The sequence below is a fragment of the Oncorhynchus keta genome, unplaced genomic scaffold (assembly GCF_023373465.1).
Source record: "Oncorhynchus keta strain PuntledgeMale-10-30-2019 unplaced genomic scaffold, Oket_V2 Un_contig_25469_pilon_pilon, whole genome shotgun sequence".
In the NCBI taxonomy this organism is placed as follows: domain Eukaryota; kingdom Metazoa; phylum Chordata; class Actinopteri; order Salmoniformes; family Salmonidae; genus Oncorhynchus; species Oncorhynchus keta.
In genome coordinates this window covers 24,999-41,685 of record NW_026284462.1, presented here as the reverse complement: position 1 = coordinate 41,685, position 16,687 = coordinate 24,999, and the positions used below count along the sequence as shown (strand labels likewise).

Below are 16,687 nucleotides of genomic sequence, written 5' to 3'. Positions count from 1 at the left end.
GGATAGAGACAGTCTGTTAGATAGAGACAGTCTGTTAGATGGTGGGATAGAGACAGTCTGTCAGATAGTGGGATAGAGACAGTCTGTCAGATAGTGGGATAGAGACAGTCTGTTAGATAGAGACAGTCTGTTAGATAGTGGGATAGAGACAGTCTGTTAGATGGTGGGATAGAGACAGTCTGTCAGATAGTGGGATAGAGACAGTCTGTTAGATGGTGGGATAGAGACAGTCTGTTAGATGGTGGGATAGAGACAGTCTGTTAGATAGTGGGATAGAGACAGTCTGTCAGATAGTGGGATAGAGACAGTCTGTTAGATAGTGGGATAGAGACAGTCTGTTAGATAGAGACAGTCTGTTAGATAGAGACAGTCTGTTAGATAGAGACAGTCTGTTAGATGGTGGGATAGAGACAGTCTGTTAGATGGTGGGATAGAGACAGTCTGTTAGATAGAGACAGTCTGTTAGATAGAGACAGTCTGTTAGATGGTGGGATAGAGACAGTCTGTCAGATAGTGGGATAGAGACAGTCTGTTAGATAGTGGGATAGAGACAGTCTGTTAGATGGTGGGATAGAGACAGTCTGTTAGATAGAGACAGTCTGTTAGATAGTGGGATAGAGACAGTCTGTTAGATGGTGGGATAGAGACAGTCTGTTAGATAGTGGGATAGAGACAGTCTGTCAGATAGAGACAGTCTGTTAGATAGAGACAGTCTGTTAGATAGTGGGATAGAGACAGTCTGTTAGATGGTGGGATAGAGACAGTCTGTCAGATAGTGGGATAGAGACAGTCTGTTAGATAGTGGGATAGAGACAGTCTGTTAGATAGAGACAGTCTGTCAGATAGTGGGATAGAGACAGTCTGTTAGATAGTGGGATAGAGACAGTCTGTTAGATAGTGGGATAGAGACAGTCTGTTAGATAGAGACAGTCTGTTAGATAGAGACAGTCTGTTAGATAGTGGGATAGAGACAGTCTGTCAGATGGTGGGATAGAGACAGTCTGTTAGATGGTGGGATAGAGACAGTCTGTCAGATAGTGGGATAGAGACAGTCTGTCAGATGTTGGGATAGAGACAGTCTGTTAGATAGAGACAGTCTGTTAGATAGAGACAGTCTGTTAGATAGTGGGATAGAGACAGTCTGTTAGATGGTGGGATAGAGACAGTCTGTTAGATGGTGGGATAGAGACAGTCTGTTAGATGGTGGGATAGAGACAGTCTGTTAGATGGTGGGATAGAGACAGTCTGTTAGATGGTGGGATAGAGACAGTCTGTTAGATAGAGACAGTCTGTTAGATAGTGGGATAGAGACAGTCTGTCAGATAGAGACAGTCTGTTAGATAGTGGGATAGAGACAGTCTGTTAGATAGTGGGATAGAGACAGTCTGTCAGATAGAGACAGTCTGTTAGATAGTGGGATAGAGACAGTCTGTCAGATAGAGACAGTCTGTTAGATGGTGGGATAGAGACAGTCTGTTAGATAGAGACAGTCTGTTAGATAGAGACAGTCTGTTAGATGGTGGGATAGAGACAGTCTGTCAGATAGAGACAGTCTGTCAGATAGAGACAGTCTGTTAGATAGAGACAGTCTGTTAGATGGTGGGATAGAGACAGTCTGTCAGATAGTGGGATAGAGACAGTCTGTTAGATATAGAGACAGTCTGTTAGATAGAGACAGTCTGTTAGATGGTGGGATAGAGACAGTCTGTTAGATAGAGACAGTCTGTTAGATGGTGGGATAGAGACAGTCTGTCAGATAGTGGGATAGAGACAGTCTGTTGGGGATAGAGACAGTCTGTTAGATGGTGGGATAGAGACAGTCTGTTAGATAGAGACAGTCTGTTAGATAGAGACAGTCTGTCAGATGGTGGGATAGAGACAGTCTGTTAGATAAAGACAGTCTGTTAGATGGTGGGATAGAGACAGTCTGTTAGATAAAGACAGTCTGTTAGATGGTGGGATAGAGACAGTCTGTCAGATAGTGGGATAGAGACAGTCTGTTAGATAAAGACAGTCTGTCAGATGGTGGGATAGAGACAGTCTGTCAGATAGAGACAGTCTGGTAGATAGAGACAGTCTGTCAGATAGAGACAGTCTGTTAGATGGTGGGATAGAGACAGTCTGTTAGATAGAGACAGTCTGTCAGATAGTGGGATAGAGACAGTCTGTCAGATAGTGGGATAGAGACAGTCTGTTAGATAGAGACAGTCTGTTAGATGGTGGGATAGAGACAGTCTGTTAGATAGAGACAGTCTGTCAGATAGTGGAATAGAGACAGTCTGTTAGATGGTGGGATAGAGACAGTCTGTTAGATGGTGGGATAGAGACAGTCTGTTAGATAGAGACAGTCTGTCAGATAGTGGAATAGAGACAGTCTGTTAGATGGTGGGATAGAGACAGTCTGTTAGATGGTGGGATAGAGACAGTCTGTTAGATAGAGACAGTCTGTCAGATGGTGGGATAGAGACAGTCTGTTAGATAAAGACAGTCTGTTAGATGGTGGGATAGAGACAGTCTGTTAGATAAAGACAGTCTGTTAGATGGTGGGATAGAGACAGTCTGTCAGATAGTGGGATAGAGACAGTCTGTTAGATAAAGACAGTCTGTCAGATGGTGGGATAGAGACAGTCTGTCAGATAGAGACAGTCTGGTAGATAGAGACAGTCTGTCAGATAGAGACAGTCTGTTAGATGGTGGGATAGAGACAGTCTGTTAGATAGAGACAGTCTGTCAGATAGTGGGATAGAGACAGTCTGTCAGATAGTGGGATAGAGACAGTCTGTTAGATAGAGACAGTCTGTTAGATGGTGGGATAGAGACAGTCTGTTAGATAGTGGGATAGAGACAGTCTGTTAGATGGTGGGATAGAGACAGTCTGTTAGATGGTGGGATAGAGACAGTCTGTTAGATAGAGACAGTCTGTCAGATGGTGGGATAGAGACAGTCTGTTAGATAGAGACAGTATGTTAGATGGAGTTCCATGTAGTCATGGCTCTATGTAGTACTGTGGAATAGAGTTCCATGTAGTCATGGCTCTATGTAGTACTGTGGAATAGAGTTCCATGTAGTCATGGCTCTATGTAATACTGTACGCCTCCCATAGTCTGTTCTGGACTTGTGGACTGTGACGAGACAAAGAGTTGCTAGCTGTCTCCTCATCAGATAGATTCAAAACTCCTCTACCCTGCCAATAGTCTAGTCTCTACCCCGTGCTAAGAGACATGTTGCCTTAGAAGGTCAAGATAGTTGGAAGAAAACAATGCTGTTCCAGACTCAAATACTGTTCTTTGTAAAGTTATTTTATTGACAGAAGAAATTGAAAACCTGAAGGCAAAGCTTGTCTATCATGTCGTCAGCAGGGCTGTGCTGTATGCGATAGGAAAACAGTAGCCTTGGTTTCCTGTCTTGCACACATGGTGCCTCAATATTTTGGAAACAATCTGACTCGGGGGATTAGGCAAACCGTGTTTTTCTGTCGTTAGTCAACAGGGTTGCTTCTGTATGAGCAAACAGCAATCAGTGATTGGCATCCACAACCAAATGTTGGTCCCGCTCCAGTTCAGTTTATAAAGGCTTCATAATGCCTTCATAAGCACTACATAAATGTGTTACAAAGCATCTATAACCTTATGTCAGGCTTTATAAAGGGTTCATAATGCCTTCATAAGCACTACATAAATGTGTTACAAAGCATCTATAACCTTATGTCAGGCTTTATAAAGGGTTCATAATGCCTTCATAAGCACTACATAAATGTAACCCCAGAGAAATTCTCACAGCCAGGGTTGGGCAGGTTACTTCCTAAATATAATCCGCTAGTTACCTGTCCAAACTTGTAATCAGTAACGTAACTTTTGGTTTACCCAAACTCAGTATTGTAATCTGATTACATTCAGTTACTTTTAGATTACTTTCCCCTCAAGAGGCATTTGAAGTAGACAACAGTGTATGTTACCAGTTGAACAACATCTATTGCAGGATAAATCCATGTTAAAGTTTACATAGGTATGATGTAGTGTTTATGAAGCCTTTATAGAGCATGACATACAGTTATAGATGCTATGTGACACATTGATGTAGTGTTTATGAAGCCTTTATAGAGCATGACATACAGTTATAGATGCTATGTGACACATTGATGTAGTGTTTATGAAGCCTTTATAGAGCATGACATACAGTTATAGATGCTATGTGACACATTGATGTAGTGTTTATGAAGCCTTTATAGAGCATGACATACAGTTATAGATGCTATGTGACACATTGATGTAGTGTTTATGAAGCCTTTATAGAGCATGACATACAGTTATAGATGCTATGTGACACATTGATGTAGTGTTTATGAAGCCTTTATAGAGCATGACATACAGTTATAGATGCTATGTGACACATTGATGTAGTGTTTATGAAGCCTTTATAGAGCATGACATACAGTTATAGATGCTATGTGACACATTGATGTAGTGTTTATGAAGCCTTTATAGAGCATGACATACAGTTATAGATGCTATGTGACACGTTGATGTAGTGTTTATGAAGCCTTTATAGAGCATGACATACAGTTATAGATGCTATGTGACACATTGATGTAGTGTTTATGAAGCCTTTATAGAGCATGACATACAGTTATAGATGCTATGTGACACATTGATGTAGTGTTTATGAAGCCTTTATAGAGCATGACATACAGTTATAGATGCTATGTGACACATTGATGTAGTGTTTATGAAGCCTTTATAGAGCATGACATACAGTAATAGATGCTATGTGACACATTGATGTAGTGTTTATGAAGCCTTTATACGTTGTGACACCTGCATGCCATTTCAAGTGGGACCCAAATATTGAGTACACACTGCTACTGATTGGCCAGCTACTTGATGCATTACATTGATGTCAGAAGGCTAACAGTGGTTTTCTCATGGTGCGTAATGTTTCCTGTGATCTTGTATTAGATAAAAACCAAGTGTCAGCAGGAAGGAAATTTAACCGGTGAACACACTGAGTTGAGTTCGTCTGAGAACGACATTGTTTTCAGTTTGATATTTTTCTCCATCCGTCTATAGTATGTCTTTTTGTTTCTACCTTTTTTAGATAGCATGTGACTAGTAAACGGTAGGACATCTATTATTACCGCGTTTGGCCTGTGTCTCTGAAACGGGGAAGGAGAGGAGATGGAAAATGTTACCAGGGTCATTGATACTCACAGGTTATGAGAGCTTGAGACTTCCGTCTCCGATAACGTGACACCGACCATAAGAGACCAGATGAAGTGTTTTTCATCCAGCTCAGATGCAGCTCAGTGGTTGCTGATCTAGACTGGGCTGTTGTTTCATTGTTTCATTTCAACCCCAAAATACAATTGGATGATGTTGAATCAATGTGGAAAACCGATTGGATGATGATGAATCAATGTGGAAAACCGATTGGATGATGTTGAATCAATGTGGAAAACCGATTGGATGATGTTGAATCAATGTGGGAAACCGATTGGATGATGTTGAATCAATGTGGAAAACCGATTGGATGATGTTGAATCAATGTGGAAAACCGATTGGATGATGTTGAATCAATGTGGAAAACCGATTGGATGATGTTGAATCAATGTGGAAAACCGATTGGATGATGTTGAATCAATGTGGAAAACCGATTGGATGATGTTGAATCAATGTGGGAAACCGATTGGATGATGTTGAATCAATGTGGAAAACCGATTGGATGATGTTGAATCAATGTGGAAAACCGATTGGATGATGTTGAATCAATGTGGGAAACCGATTGGATGATGTTGAATCAATGTGGAAAACCGATTGGATGATGTTGAATCAATGTGGAAAACCGATTGGATGATGTTGAATCAATGTGGAAAACCGATTGGATGACGTTGAATCCATGTGGAAAACCGATTGGATGATGTTGAATCAATGTGGAAAACCGATTGGATGATGTTGAATCAATGTGGAAAACCGATTGGATGATGTTGAATCAATGTGGAAAACCGATTGGATGATGTTGAATCAATGTGGAAAACCGATTGGATGATGTTGAATCAATGTGGAAAACCGATTGGATGATGTTGAATCAATGTGGAAAACCGATTGGATGATGTTGAATCAATGTGGAAAACCGATTGGATGATGTTGAATCAATGTGGAAAACCGATTGGATGATGTTGAATCAATGTGGAAAACCGATTGGATGATGTTGAATCAATGTGGAAAACCGATTGGATGATGTTGAATCAATGTGGAAAACCGATTGGATGATGTTGAATCAATGTGGAAAACCGATTGGATGATGTTGAATCAATGTGGAAAACCGATTGGATGATGTTGAATCAATGTGGAAAACCGATTGGATGATGTTGAATCAATGTGGAAAACCGATTGGATGATGTTGAATCAATGTGGAAAACCGATTGGATGATGTTGAATCAATGTGGAAAACCGATTGGATGATGTTGAATCAATGTGGAAAACCGATTGGATGATGTTGAATCAATGTGGAAAACCGATTGGATGATGTTGAATCAATGTGGAAAACCGATTGGATGATGTTGAATCAATGTGGAAAACCGATTGGATGATGTTGAATCAATGTGGAAAACCGATTGGATGATGTTGAATCAATGTGGAAAACCGATTGGATGATGTTGAATCAATGTTGGTTGAATCAACCGATTGGATGATGTTGAATCAATGTGGAAAACCGATTGGATGATGTTGAATCAATGTGGAAAACCGATTGGATGATGTTGAATCAATGTGGAAAACCGATTGGATGATGTTGAATCAATGTGGAAAACCGATTGGATGATGTTGAATCAATGTGGAAAACCGATTGGATGATGTTGAATCAATGTGGAAAACCGATTGGATGATGTTGAATCAATGTGGAAAACCGATTGGATGATGTTGAATCAATGTGGAAAACCGATTGGATGATGTTGAATCAATGTGGAAAACCGATTGGATGATGTTGAATCAATGTGGAAAACCGATTGGATGATGTTGAATCAATGTGGGAAACCGATTGGATGATGTTGAATCAATGTGGGAAACCGATTGGATGATGTTGAATCAATGTGGGAAACCGATTGGATGATGTTGAATCAATGTGGAAAACCGATTGGATGATGTTGAATCAATGTGGAAAACCGATTGGATGATGTTGAATCAATGTGGAAAACCGATTGGATGATGTTGAATCAATGTGGAAAACCGATTGGATGATGTTGAATCAATGTGGAAAACCGATTGGATGTGAATTTTTGTTGTTTATTTCACGTTGAATTCACGAATCAAAACTAGACGTTGAACTGACGTCTGTACCCAGTGGGTTTAACCTTTTAACACCTCAGATCCCAGATCTATCTGTAGCCAACTCCTGATCGTGGGATTATAATAATAATAATAATAATATATGCCATTTAGCAGACGCTTTTATCCAAAGCGACTTACAGTCATGTGTGCATACATTCTACGTATGGGTGGTCCCGGGAATCGAACCCACTACCCTGGCGTTACAAGCGCCATGCTCTACCAACTGAGCTACAGAAGGACGTATATTAGCAGTGTTTTCCATTCAGTTCAGACCCAGTTCAGACCCAGTTCAGACCCAGTTCAGACACAGTTCAGACACAGTTCAGACACAGTTCAGCAGTTCAGACACAGTTCAGACACAGTTCAGCAGTAGTGGTTACTTAACTTCAGCGTGTATGACCTACCTACTATCCTGGGTTAATGCCTCCACTAGTCATGACAAAATGAGACCGTACCTATGGTACACTAGATATACAAAAGTATGTGGACAGCCCTTCAAATGACACATTGGATAGAAAATTACTGAGGATAATAGCGGATGATATTGCCACTCGTATCTGCCATATTTGCAATATAAGCCTACGAGAGAGTGTGTGCCCTCAGGCCTGGAGGGAAGCTAAAGTCATTCCGCTACCTAAGAATAGTAAAGCACCCTTTACTGGCTCAAATAGTCGACCAATCAGCCTGTTACCAACCCTTAGTAAACTTCTGGAAAAAAATGGTGTTTGACCAGATACAATGCTATTTTACAGTAAACAAATTGACAACAGAATTCCAGTACGATTATAAGGAAGTACATTCAGCAAACACAGCACTTACACAAATGACTGATCATTGGCTGAGAGAAAGTGATAAAAAAAAAGATTGTGGGGACTGATTTGTTAAACATCAGTGCGGCTTTTGACATTATCGATCATAGTCTGTTGCTGGAAAAACGTTTGTGTTATGGCTTTACACCCCCTGCTATATTGTGGATAAAGAGTTACCTACCTAACAGACCACAGAGGGTGTTCTTTAATGGAAGCCTCTCCAACAGAATCCAGGTATAATCAGGAATTCCCCAGGGCAGCTGTCTCGGCCCCTTACTTTCTTCAAGCTTTACTAACGACATGCCACTGGCTTTCAGTAATGCCAATGTGTCTATGTACAGTGCCTTCGGAAAGTGTTCAGACCCCTTGAATTTTTCCACATTTTGTTACGTTACAGCCTTATTCTAAAATTGATTAAGTAAATACAAATCCTCAGCAATCTACAGACAATTCCCCATTTTGACATAGCAAAAACAGGTTTTTGGGATGTTTTACACATTTATTAAAAATAAGGAACAGAAATACCTTATTTACATAAGTATTCAGACCCTTCGCAATGAGACTCAAACTTGAGCTCAGGTGCATCCTGTTTCCATTGATCATCCTTGATGTTTCTACAACTTGATTGGAGACCACCTGTGGTAAATTCAATTGATTGGACATGATTTGGAAAGGCACACAACTGTCTATATAAGGTCCCACAGTTGGCAGTGCATGTCAGAGCAAAAACCAAGCCTTGAGGTCAAAGGAATTGTCCACAGAGCTCCGAGACAGGATTGTGTCGAGGCACAGATCTGGGGAAGGGTACTATAACATTTCTACAGCATTGAAGGTCCCGAAGAACACAGTGGCCTCCATCTTAAATGGAAGACAAGACTCTTCCAAGAGATCACTGCCCTGCCAAACTGAGCAATCTGATGAGAAGGGCCTTGGTCAGGGAGGTGACCAAGAACCTAATGGCAGCACTGCCCACTCAAGATTCTGAGCCTGGCTGGCAGGGTTGGTCCTGCTAAGCCAAAGCCCCCTAAAGGGAGAGCATACTATACAAGGACACTCTCAAATGAGAGTGCTAATGAGAACCTTGATGACCTTGTACCAAGCCGGTGGGGATTCCGGTGGGGTGCCCCCACCCAGGCAGTGGCAGTGCTGGCAACACTAGCTGCAGTAACCCATGGAGAGGGGGTCACACTCAGACATTCAGAGAGGGGAAGATTTTAATACGGTCTTAAATACCTCTATGGACCGGAAAGGAAATCACACCACAAACTATCACCCTCAGGCACTTAAGGAAATCATGAATGTCATGGATATATTGGAATTAGTGGATATATGGAGACTTAAATACCGTGATCTAGTGAGATATACATGGCGGAGGCTTAATCAAGCTAGTCGTCTTAATCAAGCTAGTCCTCTTGACTACTTTCTCATACCATTCTCTCTGGCACCAAAAGTTTAAAAAGTGTTGATAAGGGACAGAATGTGGTCGGATCATCACATAATTGGCATATATATATATATGACTCTTACAGAATTTCCACGTGGGCGAGGATATTGGAAATTTAATCAAAGCCTACTAGATGATAAATTGTTTAGAACTAGGACAGAAGAATTTATAACTGACTTTTTCAGACATAACATTAGGTACATCAGATCCCCTTACTGTATGGGACACTTTTAAATGTGCCTTTAGAGGCAATGCAATACAGTACTCATCTATAAAACAAGAGCAATTTCGATCAAGAGTCCATATTAACCAAGGAAATTGAAGGACGAACAGTGCAGTTAGATAGCAATAAAAACTGTACCACAGAGGCACAGAATAAGTTAGAGTAAAAAACAAAAAGAAACAGGGGACCGTATTCAAGAAAGATCCACTGTAATATATTATAAAAATAAAGGGAACTGGATGGAATATGGGGGAAAATGCACCAAATTATTTTTCAATCTTCAGTATAGAAATATAGAATATAGAAATCTTCAATATAGAAATATAGAATATAGAAATGCTGCTAATTTTTTTAAATTAAAACTAGTTTACAAATGATGGAGTCTCACATGATTCACCGAATGATGTTTTGAAAGAGGAAATAAGGATATATTCTCGTTTCAGTCTCCATCTCCACTAACCGAAGCTAATTGTATGGATTTAAAAAAAAATCTGCACAGAAAGACTCACGCGAAGGCCAAATTACAGAGAAGGAATTTCATGATGCAATGAAAGCCTTTATAAGGCTGGGAAAACTCCAGGGCTGGATGGCGTACCAGTGGAGGTTTACCAAACTCCAGGGCTGGATGGCGTACCAGTGGAGGTTTACCAAACTCCAGGGCTGGATGGCGTACCAGTGGAGGTTTACCAAACTGGGCTGGATGAGGGAGGTTTACCAAACTCCAGGGCTGGATGGCGTACAGGGCTGGGCTGGATGGCGTACCAGTGGAGGTTTACCAAACTCCAGGGCTGGATGGCGTACCAGTGGAGGTTTACCAAACTCCAGGGCTGGATGGCGTACCAGTGGAGGTTTACCAAACTCCAGGGCTGGATGGCGTACCAGTGGAGGTTTACCAAACTCCAGGGCTGGATGGCGTACCAGTGGAGGTTTACCAAACTCCAGGGCTGGATGGCGTACCAGTGGAGGTTTACCAAACTCCAGGGCTGGATGGCGTACCAGTGGAGGTTTACCAAACTCCAGGGCTGGATGGCGTACCAGTGGAGGTTTACCAAACTTATTTTGATATACTCAGAGGACCATTATTATCATGTTTTGACCACTCCTATATAAATGGTAGATTATCAGACACGCAACAAGAAGGTCTAATATCATTGCTACTGAAACAGGACCCAAGTGTTATATATAATGATCCAGTCCATGTAAAACATTTGGAGACCTCTTACACTTCAGTGTTGTGATGCAAATATACTGGTTTAACGCGTGCATAGTTGGGCATGACATCTACCACAGGAGATGGTTATACAACACTAACTGATCTGACTCCCGGATAGATTACAAGTGATTTTACTGATCTGACTCCCGGATAGATTAAAAGTGTTTTTCATCAAGTTCTGAACCACAGTTCTGTCTGAATCTATCTGCACCAACACTCCCCTCGTATCCCACAGATTCCAGTCATTCCCGAGAACAGCTGTAACAGCACCTTGTCTGTTTATTCTACTGCAGTACAAGGCCCTCCCTTCTAGCAGCCCAGCTATTTGTTGGAGAAGACATGTTACTGTACATACTGTAATGTAGGCTAACCATACCACCTGTGAATCTCGAAGGCCACTAACATTCTATCTACAGTATTGTTATTGTTTGGATTAACCAGGAACAGGACCGTCTGTGCAGATGGACACGGATCGGCTTTCAAAAGACTCAACTTCCACTGTGAGACATCTATCTCGGTTCCATGTATATTTACTGGTCCGATTTAAAAGGGGTCACAGTTGTGGAAAAGCATTGACAATGAAGACCTTTGTTTGGCTTGGTTCTTTTTCAGTGTCTTAGTTCCAATGATGTCATCATTGTGCTGTTGTATGAAGGAAGTTTATTCTGATGATGTCATCATTGTGCTGGTGTATGAAGGAAGTTTATTCTGATGATGTCATCATTGTGCAGGTGTATGAAGGAAGTTTATTCTGATGATGTCATCATTGTGCAGGTGTATGAAGGAAGTTTATTCTGATGATGTCATCATTGTGCTGGTGTATGAAGGAAGTTTATTCTGATGATGTCATCATTGTGCTGGTGTATGAAGGAAGTTTATTCTGATGATGTCATCATTGTGCAGGTGTATGAAGGAAGTTTATTCTGATGATGTCATCATTGTGCTGTTGTATGAAGGAAGTTTATTCTGATGATGTCATCATTGTGCTGTTGTATGAAGGAAGTTTATTCTGATGATGTCATCATTGTGCAGGTGTATGAAGGAAGTTTATTCTGATGATGTCATCATTGTGCTGTTGTATGAAGGAAGTTTATTCTGATGATGTCATCATTGTGCAGGTGTATGAAGGAAGTTTATTCTGATGATGTCATCATTGTGCAGGTGTATGAAGGAAGTTTATTCTGATGATGTCATCATTGTGCTGTTGTATGATGGAAGTTTATTCTGATGATGTCATCATTGTGCTGTTGTATGAAGGAAGTTTATTCTGATGATGTCATCATTGTGCAGGTGTATGAAGGAAGTTTATTCAGATGATGTCATCATTGTGCAGGTGTATTATGGAAGTTTATTCTGATGATGTCATCATTGTGCTGTTGTATGATGGAAGTTTATTCTGATGATGTCATCATTGTGCAGGTGTATGAAGGAAGTTTATTCAGATGATGTCATCATTGTGCAGGTGTATTATGGAAGTTTATTCTGATGATGTCATCATTGTGCAGGTGTATGAAGGAAGTTTATTCTGATGATGTCATCATTCTGCAGCTGCATAATGAGGATGATGGTGGTGAGGAGGATGATGGTGGTGGTGAAGATGATGGTGATGAGGATTATGGTGGTAAAATGATGGTGATGAGGATTATGGTGGTAAAATGATGGTGATGAGGATTTTGATGGTGGTGGTGAAGATGATGGTGATGAGGATTATGGTGGTAAAATGATGGTGATGAGGATTATGGTGGTAAAATGATGGTGATGAGGATTTTGGTGGTAAGATGATGGTGATGATGATGATGGTGATGATGATGATGGTGGTGAGGATGATGGTGATGTGGAAGATGGTGGTGAAAATGATGGTGATGAGGATGATGGTGATAATGATGAGGGTGAGGATAATGTTGGTGAGGATAATGTTGGTGAGGATGATGGTGATGAGGATGATGGTGGTGATGATGATGGTGGTGATGATGATGGTGGTGAGGATGATGGTGATGAGGATGATGGTGAAGAGGATGATGGTGATGATGATGGTGGTGAGGATGATGGTGATGAAGATGATGGTGATAATGATGAGGGTGAGGATAATGTTGGTTATGATGATGGTGGTGAAGATGATGGTGGTGAAGATGATGGTGGTGAGGATGATGGTGGTGGTGATGATGATGGTGGTGATGATGATGGTGATGAGGATGATGGTGATGAGGATGATGGTGATGATGATGGTGGTGAGGATGATGGTGATGAGGATGATGGTGAAGATGATGGTGATAATGATGAGGGTGAGGATAATGTTGGTTATGATGATGGTGGTGAAGATGATGGTGGTGAAGATGATGGTGGTGAAGATGATGGTGGTGGTGATGATGATGGTGGTGATGAGGATGATGGTGATGAGGATGATGGTGGTGAAGATGATGGTGGTGAAGATGCTGGTGGTGAAAATGATGGTGGTGAAGATGATGATGGTGGTGAAGATGATGGTGAAGAGGATGATGGTGGTGGTGATGATGATGGTGGTGATGAGGATGATGGTGGTGAGGATGATGGTGATGAAGATGATGGTGATAATGATGAGGGTGAGGATAATGTTGGTTATGATGATGGTGGTGAAGATGATGGTGGTGAAGATGATGGTGATGAGGATGATGGTGGTGAAGATGATGGTGGTGAAGATGATGGTGGTGAAGATGATGGTGGTGAGGATGATGGTGGTGGTGATGATGATGGTGGTGATGATGATGGTGAAGTTGATGGTGGTGAAGATGATGGTGGTGAAGATGATGGTGGTGATGATGATGGTGGTGAAGATGATGGTGGTGATGATGATGGTGGTGAGGATGATGGTGATGATGATGGTGGTGAAGATGATGGTGATGAGGATGATGGTGGTGAAGATGATGGTGGTGAAGATGATGGTGGTGAGGATGATGGTGGTGATGATGATGGTGATGAGGATGATGGTGATGAGGATGATGGTTATGATGATGGTGGTGAAGTTGATGGTGGTGAAGATGAGGGTGGTGAAGATGATGGTGGTGAGGATGATGGTGGTGGTGATGATGATGGTGGTGAGGATGATGGTGATGATGATGGTGGTGGTGATGATGATGGTGAAGTTGATGGTGGTGAAGATGATGGTGGTGAAGATGATGGTGATGAGGATGATGGTGATGAGGATGATGGTGATGAGGATGATGGTTATGATGATGGTGGTGAAGTTGATGGTGGTGAAGATGAGGGTGGTGAAGATGATGGTGGTGAGGATGATGGTGGTGGTGATGATGATGGTGGTGAGGATGATGGTGATGATGATGGTGGTGAGGATGATGGTGATAATGATGAGGGTGAGGATAATGTTGGTTATGATGATGGTGGTGATGATGGTGGTGAAGATGATGGTGATGAGGATGATGGTGGTGAAGATGATGGTGGTGAAGATGATGGTGGTGAAGATGCTGGTGGTGAAAATGATGGTGGTGAAGATGTATGTAAATGTAATGTAAATGTGAAGATGATGATGGTGGTGAAGATGATGGTGAAGAGGATGATGGTGGTGGTGATGATGATGGTGGTGATGAGGATGATGGTGGTGAGGATGATGGTGAAGAGGATGATGGTGGTGGTGATGATGATGATGGTGGTGAGGATGATGGTGAAGAGGATGATGGTGAAGAGGATGTTGGTGATGATGATGGTGGTGATGATGATGGTGTTGAGGATGATGGTGGTGGTGATGATGATGGTGGTGAGGATGATGGTGAAGAGGATGATGGTGATGATGATGGTGGTGATGATGATGGTGGTGAGGATGATGGTGATGAGGATGATGGTGATAATGATGAGGGTGAGGATAATGTTGGCTATGATGATGGTGGTGAAGATGATGGTGGTGAAGATGATGGTGGTGAAGATGATGGTGGTGAAGATGATGGTGGTGAAGATGAGGGTGGTGAAGATAATGGTGGTGAGGATGATGGTGGTGAAGATGATGGTGATGAGGATGATGGTGGTGAAGATGATGGTGGTGAGGATGATGGTGATGATGATGAGGGTGAGGATAATGTTGGTTATGATGATGGTGGTAATGATGATGGTGGTAATGATGATGGTGATCGTGGTGAGAATTATGGTGATGATGATAATGTTGATTATGGTGGTGATGTCATTCTACAGGTGGATGAAGGCGGTTCTAAGCGGTTCTTGCAGAACATGTGGACGTCGTTCCTGAAGGCTCGGCTGGTGTGTGGGATTCCCAACGAGTCGCTCTACTTTAACCGGCTCCAAGATGTCTACGTGCTCCACGCAGAGGAATGGAGGGACTCACAAGTCTATGCTCTGTTCACCAGCAGCTGGTGAGAAAATTATCCTGCCTCTGTTATCTCCCAGCAGCTCCTGTACATATGCATTCTCCCAATGCCCCAAATTCCTAACTAACTGTCACTGGAGCGGTATTCTGACTTGAGATCTGCACGCTTACCTCAGATATTCGAGCAGAGATTTGACATGGGTCCTCAGATCCTCAAAATGTTCTACAGCTGCACCACCGAGAGCATCCTGACGGGTTGCATCACTGCCTTGTATGGCAACTGCTCGTCCTCTGACCGCAAGGCACTTCAGAGGGTAGTGCGAACGGCCCAGTACATCACTGGGGCCAAACTTCCTGCCATCCCAAATCAAATCAAATTTTATTTTCATCCGGGACCTCTATCCCAGGCGGTGTCAGAGGAAGGCCCTAAAAATTGTCAGACTCCAGCCACCCCAGTCATAGACTGTTCTCTCCGCTACCACATGGCAAGCAGTAGTCTAGGACCAAGAGGCTCCATAAGATGGTCAAGAGGATTCTAAACAGCTTCTACCCCCAAGCCATAAGACTCCAGAACATCTAATCAAATGGCTACCCAGACTATTTGCATTGCCCCCCCTCTTTTACACCGCTGCTACTCTCTGTTATTATCTATACATAGTCACTTATATAGTAACTCTACCTACATGTACATATTACCTCAACTAACCGGTGCCCCGGCACACATTGACTCTGTACTAGTACCCCCCTGTATATAGCCTCCACATTGACTCTGTACCGGTACCCCCTGTATATAGCCTCCACATTGACTCTGTACTGGTACCCCCTGTATATAGCCTCCACATTGACTCTGTACCGGTACCCCTGTATATAGTCTCCGCACTGACTCAGTACCGGTACCCCTGTATATAGCCTCCACATTGACTCAGTACCGGTACCCCCTGTATATAGCCTCCACATTGACTCTGTACCGGTACCCCTGTATATAGCCTCCACATTGACTCTGTACAGGTACCCCCTGTATATAGCCTCCACATTGACTCTGTACCGATACACCCTGTATATAGCCTCCACATTGACTCTGTACCTCCACATTGACTCTGTACCCCCCTGTATATAGCCTCCACATTGACTCTGTACCTGTACCCCTGTATATAGCCTCCACATTGACTCTGGTCCACATTGACTCCCCCCCCTGTATATAGCCTCCACATTGACTCTGTACCGGTACCCCTGTATATAGCCTCCACATTGACTCTGTACCGGTACCCCCTGTATATAGCCTCCACATTGACTCTGTACCGGTACCCCCTGTATATAGCCTCCACATTGACTCTGTACCGGTACCCCCTGTATATAGCCTCCACATT

General features: G+C 42.4%; 1 protein-coding gene and 1 long non-coding RNA gene across 14 annotated transcripts in view; both read left to right on the top strand.

Moving 5' to 3' along the window:
- sema7a (semaphorin 7A) overlaps window positions 1-16,687 on the top strand; it is an 85,180-nt gene that overhangs the window by 43,862 nt on the left and 24,631 nt on the right. The window contains exon 8 of the mRNA XM_052506083.1: window positions 15,188-15,366. Coding sequence (XP_052362043.1) covers window positions 15,188-15,366 — 179 coding nt within the window. The remainder of the gene's footprint in view (window positions 1-15,187; window positions 15,367-16,687) is intronic.
- LOC127922367 (uncharacterized) lies at window positions 7,701-12,651 on the top strand. Of its 13 annotated transcripts, XR_008111071.1 has the most exons (5): window positions 7,701-10,479; window positions 10,569-12,172; window positions 12,302-12,344; window positions 12,431-12,473; window positions 12,517-12,530. It is a non-coding gene; the product is annotated as an uncharacterized LOC127922367 (long non-coding RNA). The 13 variants fall into 13 exon arrangements; XR_008111075.1 differs by having other exon boundaries at window positions 10,569-11,828; window positions 11,915-12,172; window positions 12,302-12,651; XR_008111074.1 differs by having other exon boundaries at window positions 10,569-11,871; window positions 11,915-12,172; window positions 12,302-12,651.